This window comes from Gopherus flavomarginatus, chromosome 6 (genome assembly GCF_025201925.1).
Source record: "Gopherus flavomarginatus isolate rGopFla2 chromosome 6, rGopFla2.mat.asm, whole genome shotgun sequence".
Taxonomy (NCBI): domain Eukaryota; kingdom Metazoa; phylum Chordata; order Testudines; family Testudinidae; genus Gopherus; species Gopherus flavomarginatus.
This window is the reverse complement of record NC_066622.1, coordinates 140369809-140387139: the sequence shown is the minus strand read 5'-3', so window position 1 is coordinate 140387139 and position 17331 is coordinate 140369809. Positions and strand designations below refer to the sequence as shown.

The 17331-nt window shown below is 49.0% G+C and overlaps 3 protein-coding genes across 3 annotated transcripts in view; 2 read left to right on the top strand and 1 right to left on the bottom strand.

Moving 5' to 3' along the window:
* Positions 1-6861, top strand: part of ENTPD1 (ectonucleoside triphosphate diphosphohydrolase 1) — a 76651-nt gene extending 69790 nt beyond the window's left edge. The window contains exons 8-10 of the mRNA XM_050958834.1: positions 1189-1308; positions 1817-1954; positions 2220-6861. Of these exons, the coding sequence (XP_050814791.1) occupies positions 1189-1308; positions 1817-1954; positions 2220-2426 (465 nt within the window). The 3' untranslated portion in view covers positions 2427-6861. The remainder of the gene's footprint in view (positions 1-1188; positions 1309-1816; positions 1955-2219) is intronic.
* ABCC2 (ATP binding cassette subfamily C member 2) overlaps positions 1-17331 on the bottom strand; it is a 529482-nt gene that overhangs the window by 345750 nt on the left and 166401 nt on the right. The window lies entirely within an intron of this gene.
* The window catches only part of CPN1 (carboxypeptidase N subunit 1), a 30239-nt gene continuing 23362 nt past the window's right edge, over positions 10455-17331 (top strand). Inside the window, exons 1-2 of the mRNA XM_050958835.1 lie at positions 10455-11009; positions 16249-16445. Of these exons, the coding sequence (XP_050814792.1) occupies positions 10787-11009; positions 16249-16445 (420 nt within the window). The 5' untranslated portion in view covers positions 10455-10786. The remainder of the gene's footprint in view (positions 11010-16248; positions 16446-17331) is intronic.

Below are 17331 nucleotides of genomic sequence, written 5' to 3'. Positions count from 1 at the left end.
TCCCTCCTTCCCCTGGTTCCCAGTCCCGGTCTCTCCCCAGCTCCCATTCCCAGTTTCTCTCTTTTTTCCCCTCTCCAGTCCCAGCTCCCCAGGCTCCTTGTCACAATCAATGCCTTTCCCCCTGCCACAAGACTGGCTCTTGTCTTCTCTGCTTTTGAATCATGTGGTTTCCTCCTCCATGCTGCCTGGGCACCATTAGGAGAGTAATTAAGAACAGAGGAGAGAGAAGCTCCTTGCTCTCAGTTCCGGTGCCCACCTTGGGCTGGCCCACAGCAGCCAGGAGCTGTAATTGCAGGAAAAGTCTGGCTTCACCCTTGCAGCCCTGATTTGAACATCCCCACACAGTTGTTCTGTGGGGATGATTCATGCACAGTCTGACACATGGAAGAACTGTGAGGGGAGGAGGCATGCTCAGTGTGCACAGAATCTTTGGAAATTTTAGCTGCTAAACTTTTTTAGGAAGTCTTTCCTGAATGTGTTCAAACAGATTTTTTCAAAAGCTTATAACTTGGCCAAATTTGGGCAGATTTTCATGGGAACAAAAGGCACATTCCTGACACCAAGACAACTCCCCTGACAGATTTCAAGTCCCTGGTGGAAAACATGTGGGTGCTATTGCTTCTCAAGGAAACAGTTACCAGAATTTTTTTTTAATATCAGAAAAACACTGTATTTTTCCTGAATCTCATTCTTAGAAACAGCTGAAACATTTTGCCTGAAACTTCAAAAAAAAACCAAACACCCTCCCCTACAACACACTAGCTTGAGATAGGCACCCGGTGTCGGAACTTTCAAATTTGGCAGTTATAAGCAACTGAAAAGAGGCTCATATAATGGGAAGTGTCATGCAAACGTAATAATAGGCAGTGCTACCAACCCCACCTATAGGAGGCAGTGACTGTTGAGTCGCTCTCCTTTATTCCACCCCCATGAGAGTGTGAATACTTGGTGCCTATAATCCTGACCCAGCCAGCTGCAAAAACTTCTCCCCAGACACCCAGATGTGCAGACCATGGGAATGTTCATGGAGCTCTGTGCAAGCGGGAACTCACCTGCGTGTTGGGATTTTTGTTTACACAAAGGCTTTGAATTCACAGCGGGAGCCCCATGCTCTGGTGTCATTGCTCGGATTTGGACTCTGCTTTCCACACTAAGGCTAAGCAGGTTTAAAATTTTCTCCCCTTCCAGGCATTTTCCGCTTTCTACTTTGTGATGAACTTTTTAAACCTGACAACAGAGAAGAGCCCAGTCCCTCTGGACAAAGTGACAAGCACTGTGGAAAGATTCTGCTCCAGACCTTGGCACAAGGTAAGAGTGTAACTGGCTGCAGCAGCGTGAGGCTCTTGCTCTGCAATAGCACCAGGAGTCAGGGATCAGCCCTGGTGGTGATGGCTGTGTGTGGGAGCCAGGCAGCAGGTGTACTTCCCTCCTCACAAACCCCATTGCTAGGGAACCTCTAGACTTGCCATTGTGCAGAATCCTCCTTATGCTGATTTACAGCACGTGCACCTTCTGCACTCTGGCGCTGCTTGCTGTGGTGTCTATAGGAGTCCTTTCCTGCTCTGCTTTTGGCTAAGTGACATCTCTACTGGTGAGAGGCTGTTAGGAGGGGCCTACACATACATAAATACTTCCCACCATCCATTCAGTGCTAGGGGAGAACTTTGCGGAGCATCTGATGCTGCTAGAATCTAGATTAATGCTAATGATGGAGTGGGTAGATGCTGCCAGCACCTGGAGAGAGGTCTCTGGTGCAAGCTAGGCCTGTGGTAACCACGTGGAGCAGCAGGCAAGTAAAGTCTTTGTCCTGCTGCAGGTAAAGGCAGAATTTCCCAAGATAAAAGAGAAGTACCTGAGTGAATATTGTTTCTCCGGGACCTACATCCTCTCCCTCCTTGAAAATGGCTATGGATTCACCATGGAGAAATGGCAAAGCATCCAGTTCCTTGGAAAGGTAACTTCACATGTGCAGAGAGTTCCTAGATAGGAAGGGCTATGCCTGTGACACCACACCCTATATACCACCCACTCTCTGTGGGGCTATAACACTTGTGACACCACCTCCACCCTGCCCCCCCCCCCACACACACAGACACCTTGCCCCATACCACTGCCCCTAGAAGAGACCTGACCCTCTGAGTCCCTCTTGTCCATACCAGCCCACTCCCTGTACGTTCCTTAGTCTTGGTAGTTAATTCGGGTCTTGTCCTCTTTTCCAGATTGGCAGCAGTGATGCAGGCTGGACTCTGGGCTACATGCTGAACCTGACAAACATGATCCCTGCAGAGAAGCCCCCGACACGCCCTCTCTCTCATGCCAGTTATGTGGGGCTCATGGTGTTCTGCTCTCTCGTGTTGGTGGCTGTGCTCCTGCTTAGCTGGCTTACCTTCCACAAACCAAAGTGCCTGCAGAAGGGACTCATTTAGGGAGTGGCAAATCTCGCAGTAGAGGCTGTAATGGGCCCCTGACACACCAGCTGCCGCACAGAGTTCTGAGGTCACCTGCAGAGCCAGCCTCACCCAGCAGAGTCCCTCTTGCCTTTCACTGAAGCTACTGCCTGTACAAGGGCATTCAATCTTCTCCTCTGGCTCACACCTGCACTGATGGATGCACAGGCTCCTCTTTGTGGAGATGTATCTTGCTGGGTCACATAAAGCAGCAACTTTTCGGCTCCTTTTGCTGCATGTTCTTTTTGCTCTTGCTTAGAGAGAGGCAGCAGTAATCCTTGAGGGAATTGCTGTCACTTGGAAGCGCCAAGCTGACTGTGGGGCTAATCTCAGGATTATGCAGGAAGTCATTGCACTATGCAGAGATCTATTTCCTTTCCCTGGAGACGGTCCCCACAGCTGCTCAGAGCCTGTCTGAGCAGGGCATCTGCACCAGCACAAACCAAGCTTGCTGCCCTTGGCCACCTTCAGCTCCTCGGGAGCATGCTGTATCCTAGCTCTGTCTACCATGTAAAACCTGGATCCCAGCTGCCCACTGCTTGGCTGGCCACACAGCTGGACACCATATGGGACAAGCAGATGTGAGGGGGAAAGGAACAGAAGATGTTGGGTCTGGAGGAGGCCAGCAGCCTTGGCTGAGCTCTGGCAATGGACCTGAAATACTAGGAGGCAAAATGTTCCTTCCACAGAAGATTGCTGTATATATGAAAGGAAACCTCTTCTCTCACCACCTTCCAGAATTTATCACTGGCCCATAGCAGATCCCTGTCCAGATTAAGTCTGATGTAAGGGACCTGTCTATCTGGTCACACACATTCTTAGCCAGACACTGCTGATCTCTCCAGGAACAACTCACATTGGGCAAGGATCATTCGCAAACAGCTTCGATTTATATTGTACCTGCAGACAGGGTTCCATGGACACTGGACACTACAGCACACCAACAAGATTCCAGCGCTTGCAGCGGGACCATCTCTCTGGCAATTCTAATCACACAGAAACCTAGGCCCCAGAGAAGTGTTTTTAGTAGATCATGTTCCTTTAAAAGACACCTGGCACCAGTGTAAACTGAAACATGCAAATATTGATGAATTGATTCATGCTTTGTGTTTGCGACATGCATGAAAATTAGTCACAATCTGAACGTTCTTTCCTTTCCCCCTGCTTAGACCTAACATCTCAACCTCAAGCCACCCCCCCGGCCCCTCCCAAATGTACACACCAGCCCATTTTTCTAGCCTTTAGTATGGGATAGCAACTGATCAGTTTTCAGCCTCTTGTAATGTCACTCTTCCCACTTTTTGCTAAAGAACTGGAGTGGAAGCTGGGACTCAACTTCGATAACAAACAGAAAACACTGTGAGGCGTCTTCATACATCAAAAGGAGCCAGTTGCAAATCTCCTTCCCTAATAGCGATCCCCCTGCTTTGGAGGCAAAAAGGAAAGGAGATTCCCCAAAGCCAGTGATGCTGGGTAAAGGGTTGGCAAATAAAGGTATCTACTTAGTCCTCAAGCAGAGGTGTGGAAGGGAATCAGATGGAGGGAGCTTTATCCTCATCGGCACAACCTCCTTTCAGCAGACAGAGATATATAGAGTTTAAAGCCAGAATGGTCCACTAAGATCATCTAGTCTGGCATCCTGCATAACACAGGCCTGAGAACCTCACCCAGTAATTTCAGTAACAAACCCATAACTTCTGTTTGAGCTAGAGCATATTTTTTAGAAAGGTATCCAGTCTTGCATTAATGTTAAGTGATGGAGAACCCACCACAACCGTAGGTACATTGTACTAATGGTCAGTTGCCCTCACTGTGCAAATCTACCTTATTTCTAGTATGAATTTGTCTAGCTTCAGCTTCCATCCACTGATCTCATTATGCCTCATTAAAGGCCCATTTACTGTCAGAAATCTCTTCCCCCTTGTAGGTACTTGTAGACCATCATCAAGTCACTTATGAACCTTCTCTTGGATAAACTAAATAGAGCTGCTCTAGACTCTCACTGAAAGGCAGCTTTTCTAGACCTCAAAGCATTTTTGTAGCTCTTTATTGAATATTTTCCAATATCTGAACATCCTTTTTTGAAGCACTGACATGCTGTAAACAGAGGTAAGACCTCACCCCTACTCCTGCTTGATATTACCCTCTTTATAAATCTAAGGATTACATTCCCCCTCTTAGCTACAGCATCACGTTGGGCACCCATGTTTGGTTTATCTACCATGACTACTAAGGGTATGTTTTTGCTGCAAAATAAACCTCTGCAGCAGTGTCTCAGAGCCCAGGTCGACTGACTCGGGCTTGTGGGACTTGTGCTGTGGGGCTAAAAATAGCCATGTAGCCGTTCTGACTCAGGCTGGAGACTGGGCTCTGCAGACCGCTCCCCTTGCCCTTTACATCTAGATATAACTGTGCATCTGGCCATGTCAAAAGGCCCAGCTTACCAGCTAGTCCAGTTGGTCTGTATAACTGACCTGGCATCTTCATTATTTACCACTCTACCTATTTTCCTGTCATCTGCAAATACACTGAGACCCTGGAATGGTCCCAGTGCCAGAAACTTCATTCTGCTCAAACTGTACTCCGCACTGGAATACAGGGAATCATTTGCCCTGTAAATGAAGTATGTGATCAGGGCTGCTCCAGCTGAGAATAGTGACTCTGACGCATCCCATTTCCTTCCACCAACTCTGCATTGTCTAGGGAACCTCCTTCTGCAGAGTGTTCCCTGAGGGAGTCGTTTCCACTGGGCTAACCGCCCCTTCTTGCTGTTAAAATAGGATGGAGAGTCTGCCCCAGCCTGCAGTCTAGTCCTCTCCCTCTTCTCAGGTCAGCAGTCACACTTCATCGCTGAGTGGGCAGCCCTGAGTTCTGGTAAGTGAAGGCTGCAAGTAAGTTTTGCCGAATGGCTGGGAGTTGGAATTGCCAAATGTCAGGAAATTCTGAGTTGATAAGCCAGATTAATTGAAGCTGGTGTGGGGAGAGGGGTAAATTTATGCCCCATTCCAGACTGTCCCCTTCTGTCCTAGTAGGTGATCATGCCAAGGGAGATCAGACAGATGTTTTGGGGTCTCTGTTGGAGAAGCAGTGTTGCCAGTTCTCATGATTTAATTGCGAGTCTTGAGCTATTTGGTGTTTTTTTTCCCTAAAACCCAGCTCCTGGAATTGTGATTAGGTGAGAATCTCAGATTTCGTTTCTTTTCTTTCAAAAAAGCAAGTTTCTAGCCCTGATGATTGTGGAGAAACTTGAAAATGTTGCCTGAATGAACCCTAAAGGCCCAGAAGGCAAAGAAAAGGAACCCTAAATGTGTGGGGTGTTTTTTTTAATCTTATGATTTGTTAAGCTCATCTCATGATTCATGGGAGCCAGATCTAGGATATTTGAGGACTTGAGGTGGTCACTACTGAGAAGGGCAATTTTCGTCTGGCATCCCCATAGGAGCCCTGCAGGCCAAGGCTGTATAGAGAATGTGCTGAATCTATACATGCCACCAGCCTCCTCCCTTCCAGGCCAGCACTGTCTATGCCGTGGACTGGAGCTGGCCTGAGGTGCTCTCTCTACTGGCCATTTCCCCTGCTTTGACCCTCAAGGACTTTCTGCTTAGGGAAAGCTGCCCAAAACCACAGAGTCATCGGCTTTAAGGCCAGACTTCTCATATAGCACAGGCCAAACAGGTTCACTAGTTAACCCTATATCAAGCTCAGGAATTGGAGCCCTTTTAAAGCGTATCTTACAGAAAGGCCTCCAGTCTGGATCTGAAGACTCCAAGAGATGAAGAACCCACCCCTTCCTGTGAAGTTTGTTCAAATGATTAATCACCCTTTTAAAAACTGGTGCCTCATTTCTAACTGACGGGCTTCAGCATCCAGCCGTTGGTTCTTGTTCTGCCTCTCCCCGCGAGGTGAAAGAGCTTGTTAGTCCCCAGTATTTTCTCCTTTGCAATTACTTCTACACTGTAATCATGTCACCTCTTGGCTCTTGCTCTTCTTTATTAATTTAACAGACTGAGCTCCTCAAGTCTCTCCCTGTAGGGTGTTTCCCCAGCCCTTGCATGGCAGTCAGCAGAGAACCTGAGTTGAATTTAGCCCCGTGTGGGCCGGGCCTCCCTCACTCTGTGACTCCTTGCTCCAATTCTGAGCAGCCCCTTTCCAGGCAGGCTTCCTGAGTTGAACTTTATAACTTTCCAGGCTGCAGCAGGGGCCCACAATGCAATCAGACTCTGCTCCCTCCAGGCCTGATAAATTCCACCAGCTGTTCACCTTCTCCCCTTCACACAAAGGTCAGGCTTGAAACTTCACAGCAGTAGGGCTGAGACTCATGCAGGGCTAAAGGCTGGGTAGGTGCCCAGCCCTCCAGCACCATCCTGTCCTCTAGCTACCAACTTAAACAACCCCACTCACTCCCTATTCCCAAACCCACTGACTGCAAATGCTTCCCTTGGCCTATCACTAAAACCTAGTAAAACAGGCTGAGTTGCTGGAGTCTCTTGTTTGGGGCAGATGACATGACAGTGGGAACAGTGCAGGATGGCAAATTCTGACTGCTTGGGATTTGCTGCTTGGACCACAAGCCCTTCACTCCGATTCTAAAAAAAACACTGCTGTGTAATGCTGATGCTAGCCAGTGTTTCTTATGCCTTATTCTCCGCACTGAGCACCAGCTCGCACCCCAGACCCAGAATTTTGCTGGGGCAGCTGGTGTGTGCTAGTGCTGAGGGGCACGTGCCAGAGCCTAGGGGCTGCTGGGTGTGTGCCCCACAGGGCTCTGGGGCATGTGCTGAGGCCAGAGGGTTAATTGGGTCACGCACTTTCCTTGACACCATTCTGGATCCCTAGCTTTGCTGCCCAGCCCAGCTGCAGCAGATTGTTCGTTTTACGCACATATAAACTTTGGAATCCTTATTAAAATCAAGACTTGTTGATCAACACTTGTGGAGTTTCCTCAGTCTTTTCCAGAGGGTGGAAAATTGGCCATAATGAGGAAGAGAGGAGTCATTTCATTTTTAGAATGAGATGGAAAAGTCTCAGGAAGGACTTTTCTCTATTGCATGTTTTCTAGGGTCTTCCGTAGTCCAGTTTTAAACATCCCAGTGATGGAGCTCCTACCCCATTTCCTGGGAGACAGTTCTCCAGCTGGATCCATCTGCCTCCCAGTGAATGGTGGGGCCCCTGCCCCATCCCCTCAGCAACCCAGCTTGAGGTGTCTCACCATCAGGAAGATTCTCCTGAGCTTCAAATTAAATTTTCTGTTGTTCAGCTTGATCGGATTCTTCATAATCATGTCCCCTTGGATTGTATCCTAAATCAACCCTCTCCACCTGTAATGTTTACGCATAGCCACTATTTGTAGATATGTTGCCCCCACCCCCCCAAATTGTCATTTAGCCAAATCAAATATATTTAGCTCTTTTAATTTTTCTCTACTGAATCTTTCTCTCCAGCCCCTACTCATTTTTTGGTTCTTCCCTGAAAATTCCTCCAGTTTTGCCAATATCTCTCTGATAACAAGATGCCCAGAATTGCAAATAGTCTTCCAGGGCTGTGTTTAGAGGGACTGTCCTCTTCCTGTCCTGTGACCTGAGACCTTTGCTTGTGAAACCTGGGATCATATTGGCTTTTTTGTTTCTCTTGCTGCTCTCTCATACTGCAGATTCCTCCCCTCACTTCTCAATATCATTGCCTCCCGGTTTCTCCCTCTCTGAATTTCTAGGGTTTGGATAAATGTTGCCCGCTGTAGTAGCTGCATTTTTGCAAAGTAAGTCTCATTTTCTTTCCTGTCCCTGTTTCTAACACCTAGAGCTCTTTGTGTTGTTTCACTAGCCTCACTGGTGTTTGCAACTCATTTGGTATCTGCTGTAAATTTCATTTCCTTCATTACCTATTCACAGGTGTTAACAAAGACCAGTACCACCTGCTACATACTTCCCCCAATTTACTGCTCATGGTTCCTTTCCCCTGTAAAGTTACTGTGAGTTCTTTCTGTGCTCCATTATTTCCTTAGGGCAACAAGGGAGATTTACCAAACCACCGGTGCCCAGAGCAATATTGGCATGTTTTCCACCATTAGGGCCCCAGGCTCCTTCCTGTTACAGCATCAGTCACAGGCCACCTGTGAATAGCAGAGCTGTGAGGGTGGGTGTGGTGGAGGAAGGGGCTTATGCCCAGGTGTTACAGTATCTCATTAAGCCCATGACACAGTGTTCCAATGGCTGAGTAACACCATCCTACACAAGAAATCTGCCACCCTCTCTGAGTCCACCTTCCCTGTCAAAAGCCAGTGCAGCCCATTAGTGCTCAGAGGTCACACCAGTTTCCTCCTTTCGGTCTCTTCAGCCCCGGGGCACCTACCATCTGCACCTATAGAATCCCTCAAAGCCGTTTCCAAGTATTATGCCTTTTGCTTTTTTCCTGCAAGCATTAACAGATGCTGGTGCCTGCTGCACCATTTCTTATCTGATGTATTTAGCACCTGTACAAAGCACAACTAGAGACAGTACCTGCTCCTGAAAGCATATCACCTCCTGAGACAGAAGATGAGATATGGGGGCAAGGAGTTAAATTGGGGATGGAAGAAGGGGGTTAATATATTATTAAATGTATATTTATTCCTTTTCCTTGTATGTCTGGGCCTCCTCAAACTGAGTCATTGTGAGTTTTAAGGATTTGCTCTTTCCATAGAATGGGGCCCTAAATGAGGTGTGAGGTGGGGGCCTGGTGCCTTGGATTGGGAACCTGGGGTGGGGGCCAGCATGAGAGAAGGCACCAAGAGAGGGGCAGACAAAGGATACACTGGCCTGGGTGCAGTGAAGGGGGTGATGGCAGAGTGTGATGTGGAACAAGATCTAGAGGCTGTTGCAGAACTGTGCTCAGCGAGGTCAGGAAGTTTATTTTGAGTGGAGGGATTCAGTGAGCAGGGGATGTGGCAGGACTGACCCAGCCAAACGAATTTCTAATGGTGGCTGGGGGTAGGAGGATACTCCCGCCTCTCCTGGTGCTGCAGGCTGCAGATAGACCTATCTGCCCTGATTTGCCTACTAGCCTACAGTACTTGCTTTAGTAGCAATAAACAGCCATTCCCCAGAATCGTGCTGCACTTAACATTGAAAATCCTTGCAGAATGATGGAGGAAATGGAGCCCAGAAGGGTGCCGCATGGATCCTCTTCTCCAGGGTGTGGGGAATGGGTGCTGTGCAGCACCCATTCCCTGAGGGGTGGGGAGAGACAGGTGGTTTATGGAGTGGAGGGGTGTGGGGAATAGGTTACGTGAGGGATCCTTTCTCAAGGTGTGCGCAGATGGTGCTGAAGGTTCCTTGTGTTGTCTGCTCCTGACCAAGACAGACATTTCGCTCTGGGACACGGGGAGCAGGGATGGCCCATGGAGGAGCTGCTGGGGGCAGAAGTTATAAACCTGGGACTGAAACAGCTCTTAGTTCTGAACTGCCCCATTCTGCACCGTGAGCAGGGGCTGGTGGAGCAGACTTCTCCCGTGGGAGTGATGGGCACAGCGTCTCACATCCCAGTGGGGATGGGGAGGGAGGGGCATGAAGCCCTACTCCTAGCTGGCAAATTTTTCTTGACCTCAAATACTTTGGCGTTAGTTGGTTTGTTTATCTGACCCAGTGTTTTGGCTGGTCTGGTCACTAACGAGGTGGCATGGGCAGTGGCTGGAACTTTGGGAATGCTGGCTCTGTGCTCAGCTCCAGCCCTCCCTTCCTGGGCGGTGTTCCCCGCTATGAAATAGGCCATAATGATGCCAACCTGTCCTTTGTAAAGTGCATTGGGACCCAGAGCTGAGAAGAACTGGATATTATTGCTGGCAAGTGCTGTGAAGGTCAGGTCACTGATTCCCCCCGGATGTCCTGTTCCTCTGGTCTCTGAACAGGGCTCCTCTTGCATTTGGTGTCCCTCTTCTGTTCTCTTTCTTGCTTTGCAAGCCAACAGACATGGCAGCTGTGGGGTCTTTGTGTCTCCTGAACCCCACAGCAGCCAGCTGTCCAGCCCTGCGCTTCTCCTGCAGTGACAGTGGCTTCAGGGCCCTGTTTACCATCCAGTTAATAAATGAACAGGAATCAGCGAAACTTTCCAAACACAGAGCTGGCTCTGTAGTGATCCTGGCTCTGGGGTGGGTGGGAGCCCTGATGCTAAAGCTCAGAGCTGGAAAGCATTCCAAGCTGTACGGGGGCATTCGCAGCCCAGTTCCAGAGACTCTTTCCCTGACCCCAGTCCAGGTGCAGTGGGCTGGCACTTGGCTGTGAAACTGGAGAGAGCTGGTTTGAGTTTGCACTTTAGTTCCTGTCAGGAAGGGAGCTCTGAGATCTGAGTTAATCCCAGTGCTAAGGATGTCTCAATTGCTCTGGCCTCTTGTGAGATTTCTGCTTCTCATTGAAGTGGCAGCCTCTGTGAACTTTTTCCACCACCGCTATGAGCAGCTGGTGCAGGCCCTATTCAATGTGCACAACGAGTGTCCTGATATCACCAGGATTTACACTATTGGCCGCAGCGTCCAGGGGAGACATCTCTACGTCCTGGAATTCAGTGACAACCCTGGAATCCATGAACCCTGTAAGTACTGAATGAGAGGAGGTTCCTGGGGGAGGGGTCTGTATCTGCGCAGGCTGCTGTCTGTGCCATGGCAACCTCCACCCCACAGATCGTTCTACATGGTACAGGTTATGGGGCCAGACTGCTTCCTCCAGGGAAGTCACTGTCAGGCAGGGATCTGGTGCTTTCCTGACTTAGCCCTAGACTGTGCTATGATCAGTAGCCTCCATGTTCAGCGCGGTCCAGAGAGCCCATACCGTAACTGTAGGCACACAACGCCCACTTCAACAAGTGGGATAGTAGGCCCCATAACCAGGGAGACGGCACTGCAGGTATGGGGGTTGACAGGGACCCAAAAGCCTTCTGCCATGGAAACAGCTAGAGATTACCTCTGCACATGGGGAGGAGCCTTAGTCCGGTCAGGCACATTAAATGGGACTCCGAGTTTTAAATCCAAGTGAATTTAATGACGAAGGCGCCAGCTGGATTTCCCATCGGGCCCCTCTGTTTCACTGCCCTAGTTAGTAATTGGCAGTTTTTCACATCGCCCTGACCCACCCAGGGCACTGTGCTAGACAGAGGTGATCTGTGATGGGAGGGAGAAAAGACAAGGTCCCCCACACCCCACCATGCTGGCTGGCAGAGTCTGTGATGGGATGGACTGGCCTAGCCCCTCCACAGGGTGCTGGGCTGGGCATGTGTTGCCTGTGATGGGAGGGCGGGACAGGCCATGGTGGGGTGCTGAAGTCCTGCATTGAGTCTGACCTGCCATGACATACAGAGGGCTGTGAGTTGGTGCAGAGTTTAAACTTGGCTTTAATAGATTAAAATCTCTGTCTAAAGCAGTTTATTACCCAAAGCAATCTCCCACCATTACTAACCAACATAGCTAGGGTCCAGCTTGTGTGAATGCAGAAGCACTGTCCTTTTCTGCTTCCTCGGTGAAGGATGAAAAATATGTCTCTTTGCCTTTCTCTTATACCCCAAAGTCCATTGTTTTTGTCCCCCAAATCAGGATGACCCCCCGATAACTCTTTCCCGGGCTGCTGGTTCCAAGTAGTCTTTGTGTTCTTCTGTTGACTCCATATGCAAAAATGGGCTTCCATTGTATTGGCTTACAATGCTTAATTTACATAGTTGACAGGGAGACAGGTGAATCATCTTTTGTCTCAAAACCTGTTTGTCATCCCTGTCTTGATTTGGAGTTTAAAACGTGTTTAGTAAATATACACAACTTCTTAAATAGCATTCATCCGCACATCCTGGCATGGTTCTGAGGATCAGCATGATGTAAGATTTCATTAGATACCTCACAGGACCCGTTTTGGATCAATACTGTAAAAACAGCACGTCAGGTGTGGTGGCTTTGTCAGGCCTGATAGCAATTGCTGTAACAGAACGAAGTGGGCATTCACCCATGAAAGCTTATGCTCCAATACATCTGTTAGTCTTTAAGGTGCCACAGGAGTCTGTCACTTTTTACAGATCCAGGCTAACCCGGCTACCCCTCTGATACTGTAACAGAACAGTGAGCCCTTTGCCAGTTGGCACCGAGGTGTTCTTAGGGTCACAGGTGCTTTCTCTGCTTTGCAGACAAAACCTGTCAAATGTAGATTGGATTGTCTGCCCCATGTGAGCAGAACCTGCTGGAGTAGGGGGAAGGCAACCTCTCCTCTGGGTGAGAGGCCGTCCATCTTCTGACTCCAGGAAGTCCAAGTTGCTGGGGAGAGTGCAGTCACAGCCTGTGCTTCATGCCTATTTCTTCCCAGCTGGTGAAATCAAGCAGGGGATGCTGCATCCACTCTCAGGAGCCCAACAGCACCTCCTGTGGGGCCTGGGCAGACGCTGAGGTACTAGCACTCTCCAGCAAACAGCTTGGCCCTTACCAGGAGACAGTCTCCTAACACTCCTCATAACTACTTACTACCCTGCTCTAGCCTTTTAGACTGCTAGGGGTGAGCTCTGCATATGCCCTAGTGCACATGCAGATGAGCCAGGTCTGCGCCTGAATGTCTACACCACAATTAAACAGTCCCTTAACCTGAGTCAGCTGGCACAGACCAGCTGTGGGTTTTCAATTGCAGTGCAGAGATACCTGGGGACAGGAGGGGGAACTGTTGAGAGGCTTATGGTGACTCACCTCTGCACTCACTAGAGCTCAGATTACCCTGACAATCCAGCCTCAGCCTGGGAGTGGCAGGGAGATGGCTCTGGTCCTGAGAATCAGTGAATTAAGCCTCCATGTCCTCACTGAGTCTAAAATTCAGTAAAGATGAATGCAAAGTACTTCACTTAGGAAGGAAAAATCAAATGCACAACTACAAAATGTGGAATAACTGGCTAGGTGGCAGCACTGCTGAAAAGGATCTGGGGTTGTAGTGGCTCACAAATTGAATATGAGCCAACAGTTATGAAAAGGGCTAATAGGAGTGTCACATGTAAGATATGAGAGGTAATTGTCTCTCTCTACTTGGCACTGGTGAGGCTTCAGCTGGAGTTCTATGCCCAGCACTAAGCAGCACACTTCAGGAAAGATGTGGACAAACTGGTGATAGTCTAGAAGGGAGCATCAAAAATGACCAGAGGTTTAGAAAACCTGATCTATGGGGAAAGGTTAAAAAAACTGGGCTTGCTGAGTCTTGCAAAAAGCAGACTGAGGGTAATGTGATAACAGTCTTCATATAAGTTAGGGGCTGTTATAAAGGAGACTGTGATCAATTGTTCTCCATGTCCACTGAAGGTAGGACAAGGAGTAATGGGTTTAATCTGCAGCAAGGGAGATTTAGGTTAGATACATTAGAACCTCAGAGTTACGAACACCAGAGTTACGAACTGACCGGTCAACCTCACTCCACATTTGGAACCAGAAGTACCCAATCAGACAGCGGCAGGGACCCACCCCAACAAAAAGATCCAGTACAGGACTATGTGAAAGGTAAACCACTAAAAACAAAGGGGATGTTTAAAAAAAGATTTGAGAAGGAAAGAAACTGTTTCTGTGCTTGTTTCGTTTAAATGACGATGGTTCATAGCAGCGTTTTTCTTCTGCACGATAAAGTTTCAAAGCTGTATTAAGTCAGTGTTCAGCTGTAAACTTTTGAAAGAACAACCATTATATTTTGTTCAGAATTATGAACATTTCAGAGTTACAAACAACCTCCATTTCCAAGGCATTCGTAACACTGAGGTTCTACTGTATTAGGAAAATCCTTATAACTAGAAAGCGAGTTAAACTGGGAAATAGGCTTCCCCGTGGCTGGAGATTTTTAAGAACAGGTTGGACAAACACCTCTCTGGGATGGTCTCGCATGCTTGGTTCTTCCTTAGTGCAGGTGTCTGGGTTTGTGCTCCCAAGGTCCTGTCCAGCCCTACATTTCTATGAACAGGTGCCAGCTTTCAGGTTTCCCTGGGGTACTCAACGCCCGCTCAGCTCCAGGTCCCGCCCTCACTCCACCCCTTCCCCCAAACCCCCACCCCACCTGTTCCTGCCCACTTGTGCCCCCTCCCCCAAGCGCGCCCTGTCCCTTGCTCCTCCCCCTCCCACCCAGCACCTCCTGCCCGATGGAGCAGCGCAGCGGGGCAGGAGGGGGAGGAGTTGTTTGGCAGAGCGCTGGGGGGAGGGGGAGAGCTGGCTGCCAGTGGGTACTAAGCACCCACTAACTTTTTTCTGTGGGTGCTCCAGGGCTGGAGCACCCATGGAGTCAGCACCTGTGTTTCTATGATTCTAGGATATATTTAGCCATTAGGTCCTAGGGGGTGGCTGCGGAGCCAGGCACAACTTGCTAGCGATTTGCTTGACAGCCACGGGAGAAGGGCTCGAGGTGTGTACAGGGCACAGTGCTCTCTGGTGAGGGATGCTGCACTGCAGGAGTCTGCCCTGCCCCCTCCCTCGTACACTGGGTTCTCTGCCTCTGGAGGAGATGAAAAGGGACTCTGGCCTAGATGCTTGGCCTGGTTCTCATCAGAGCCTTTGTCTTCCCTGTCTGGCTGAGGTTATGGTCTGGGTAAGAGCTGGCCTGATGATTACTAAGAAATTCCAAAGAGCGTAGAGTTCAGTGTCCCATTTACTCATGTGGATGGATGGCACCGGTGCTCTGGGATCTCTCCAGCTACCTGGTGCAATTCAGGCCCCGTCCTTGGCTAATAAATCCACATTCCCCCATGTGCCGTTTCCCTGCTCCCCGCCCCCCCGTGGAGCTCAGCTCCGGCACTGTGTCACTCCCTAGAACTGAACACTGGAGAGCCGAGGTCAGGCTGCTCTCAACAGGGGACTCCTGCAACAAGCTTACTGTCATTACGCTGACAGAACAGGCTGTGCAGCGCTCCAGGGAGGGAGTCCTCAGGCCCACATCCAGCACTGGCCAGAGGGAGCTTACGAGGGTTTAATGGGGCAGCTCTTGCTTTCAATGCATCTTTATAGGAAAGAATCTGGGGGCAGGCCAAGGCTGAGAGAGTGAGTTTATCCTGCAGTTTAATTTAAAACATCTTGAGGCTTGTGAAGTCTGGAATATGACATGCCAACGAGCAGCACTGAGAACAAACAGTGAAGGGGAGTTCTGGGCCAAGAGAGAGACCAGCACAAATAGCTTGCTCTTCATGGAGTTTGAGCCACTGATTTCCCTGCTCCCTCTGTATCAAAGTCGTGATGCCCCTGCACCCCCTCCAGCTTCAGAGCACCCCATGGTTGTGCCCCCCAGTATTGGAGCAGTAACTCTCCTGCACCTGCCCTCCCCGCCCCAGTGTCTGAACAGACACCTCCACCCACCTCCCCTCCCCTCCCCTCCCCTCCCGTACTAGAGCAGTGACCCTCTGTTCAATGTGTTATGCTTCATTTCTTGTCCTAGTCTGAAGCTGATCAGCTGTTAAGCAACCACTGTGTTCTACTGTGGCAGTGGCAGTGTCTCAGTGGTGGGCCATGCTTTTGGGGTAGGTCCCACTCCTGCTGCACTTTGACAGTGAAGGGGTTGAGCAGTGTAAGAGACTGCAGATACTATTATTGATTAGTAAGTTTACTTATTAAATGAAAGAGAACATTATTACTTATCTGAGTACCTAGGAGCCCCAGTCCTGGCCCAGGACCCCATTTGCTAGGTGCGGTACAAACAAACCATTTGGGTCATTCGTTGGTTCTGCTCAGAGGTGTCACTGGGTTGCCCCACTGAGTGTTGGCTCCCTGTTCATGGGGAGTATCTGGCTCCGTACCATATCTCAGCCCCCACCCCCTTGTTTATGATGTCACTGGGTCTCTTGTTTTCCCCAGTGGAGCCAGAGTTCAAGTATGTTGGGAACATGCATGGGAACGAGGTTCTGGGCAGGGAGCTGCTGCTCCAGCTCTCTGAATTCCTATGTGAGGAGTATCGCCGGCGGAACGAACGGCTCACACGGCTCATCTGGGACACACGCATCCACATCCTGCCCTCTATGAACCCAGATGGATATGAAGTGGCTGCCAACCAGGTACCAGGCAAGCATTCTCCTCATCTTACCTGGCAAGGGCATGTCATGCCCTTGTGCTGTAGGACCCTAGTGCCTCTTCCACCAGTAATTGCCCAGGATGAATAGAAAATAATAGCACAGGCATGTAGGGGCAAAATCAGAAAGGTACAACATGAGTTATACCTAGCAAGGGACACAAAAGGCAATAAGAAGAGAAAGATTAAGGAACATGCAGATCCACTACTTAGTGGGGATGGAGAGCTAACAACAGACATCAAAAAGGCTGAGATATTTAAAGCCTATTTTGCTTCCATCTTCACCAAGCTGGAGGGTTTGCAAAAACTTTGGAGGACAAGATTAGAATTCAAAATGACCTTGACAAGTTGGAGAATTGGTCTGAATTCAGCAAGCTGAAATTCAATGAAGACAAGTGTGGAGTACTTTACTTAGGAAATAAAAATCAAATGCACAGCTACAAAATGGGAAATAACTAGCTAGGCGGTAGCATTGCTGAAAAGGATCGGGGGGGGGTACAGTGGGTCACAAATTGAATGAGTCAACAATGTGATCCAGTTGCAAAAAAGGCTAATATTTTCAGGGGTATAGTAACAGGAAGATTGTATGTAAGACGTGGGAAGTAGTTGTCCCACTATACTCAGCGCTGGAGAGGCCTCAGCTGGAGAACTGTGTCCAGTTCTGGGCCCCACACTTTAGGAAAGTTGTGGACAAATTTGGAAAGAGTCCAGAGGAAAGCAACAAAAATGATAAAAGGTTTAGAAAACCTGACCTATGAGGAAGGAGTTTTTAAAATGAGAATCTTTAGTCTTGAGAAAAGACTGAGGGGAGAGGACTTGATAGGTCTTCAAAATTGTTATCGGCTCTTATAAAGAGGACTGTGATCAATTGT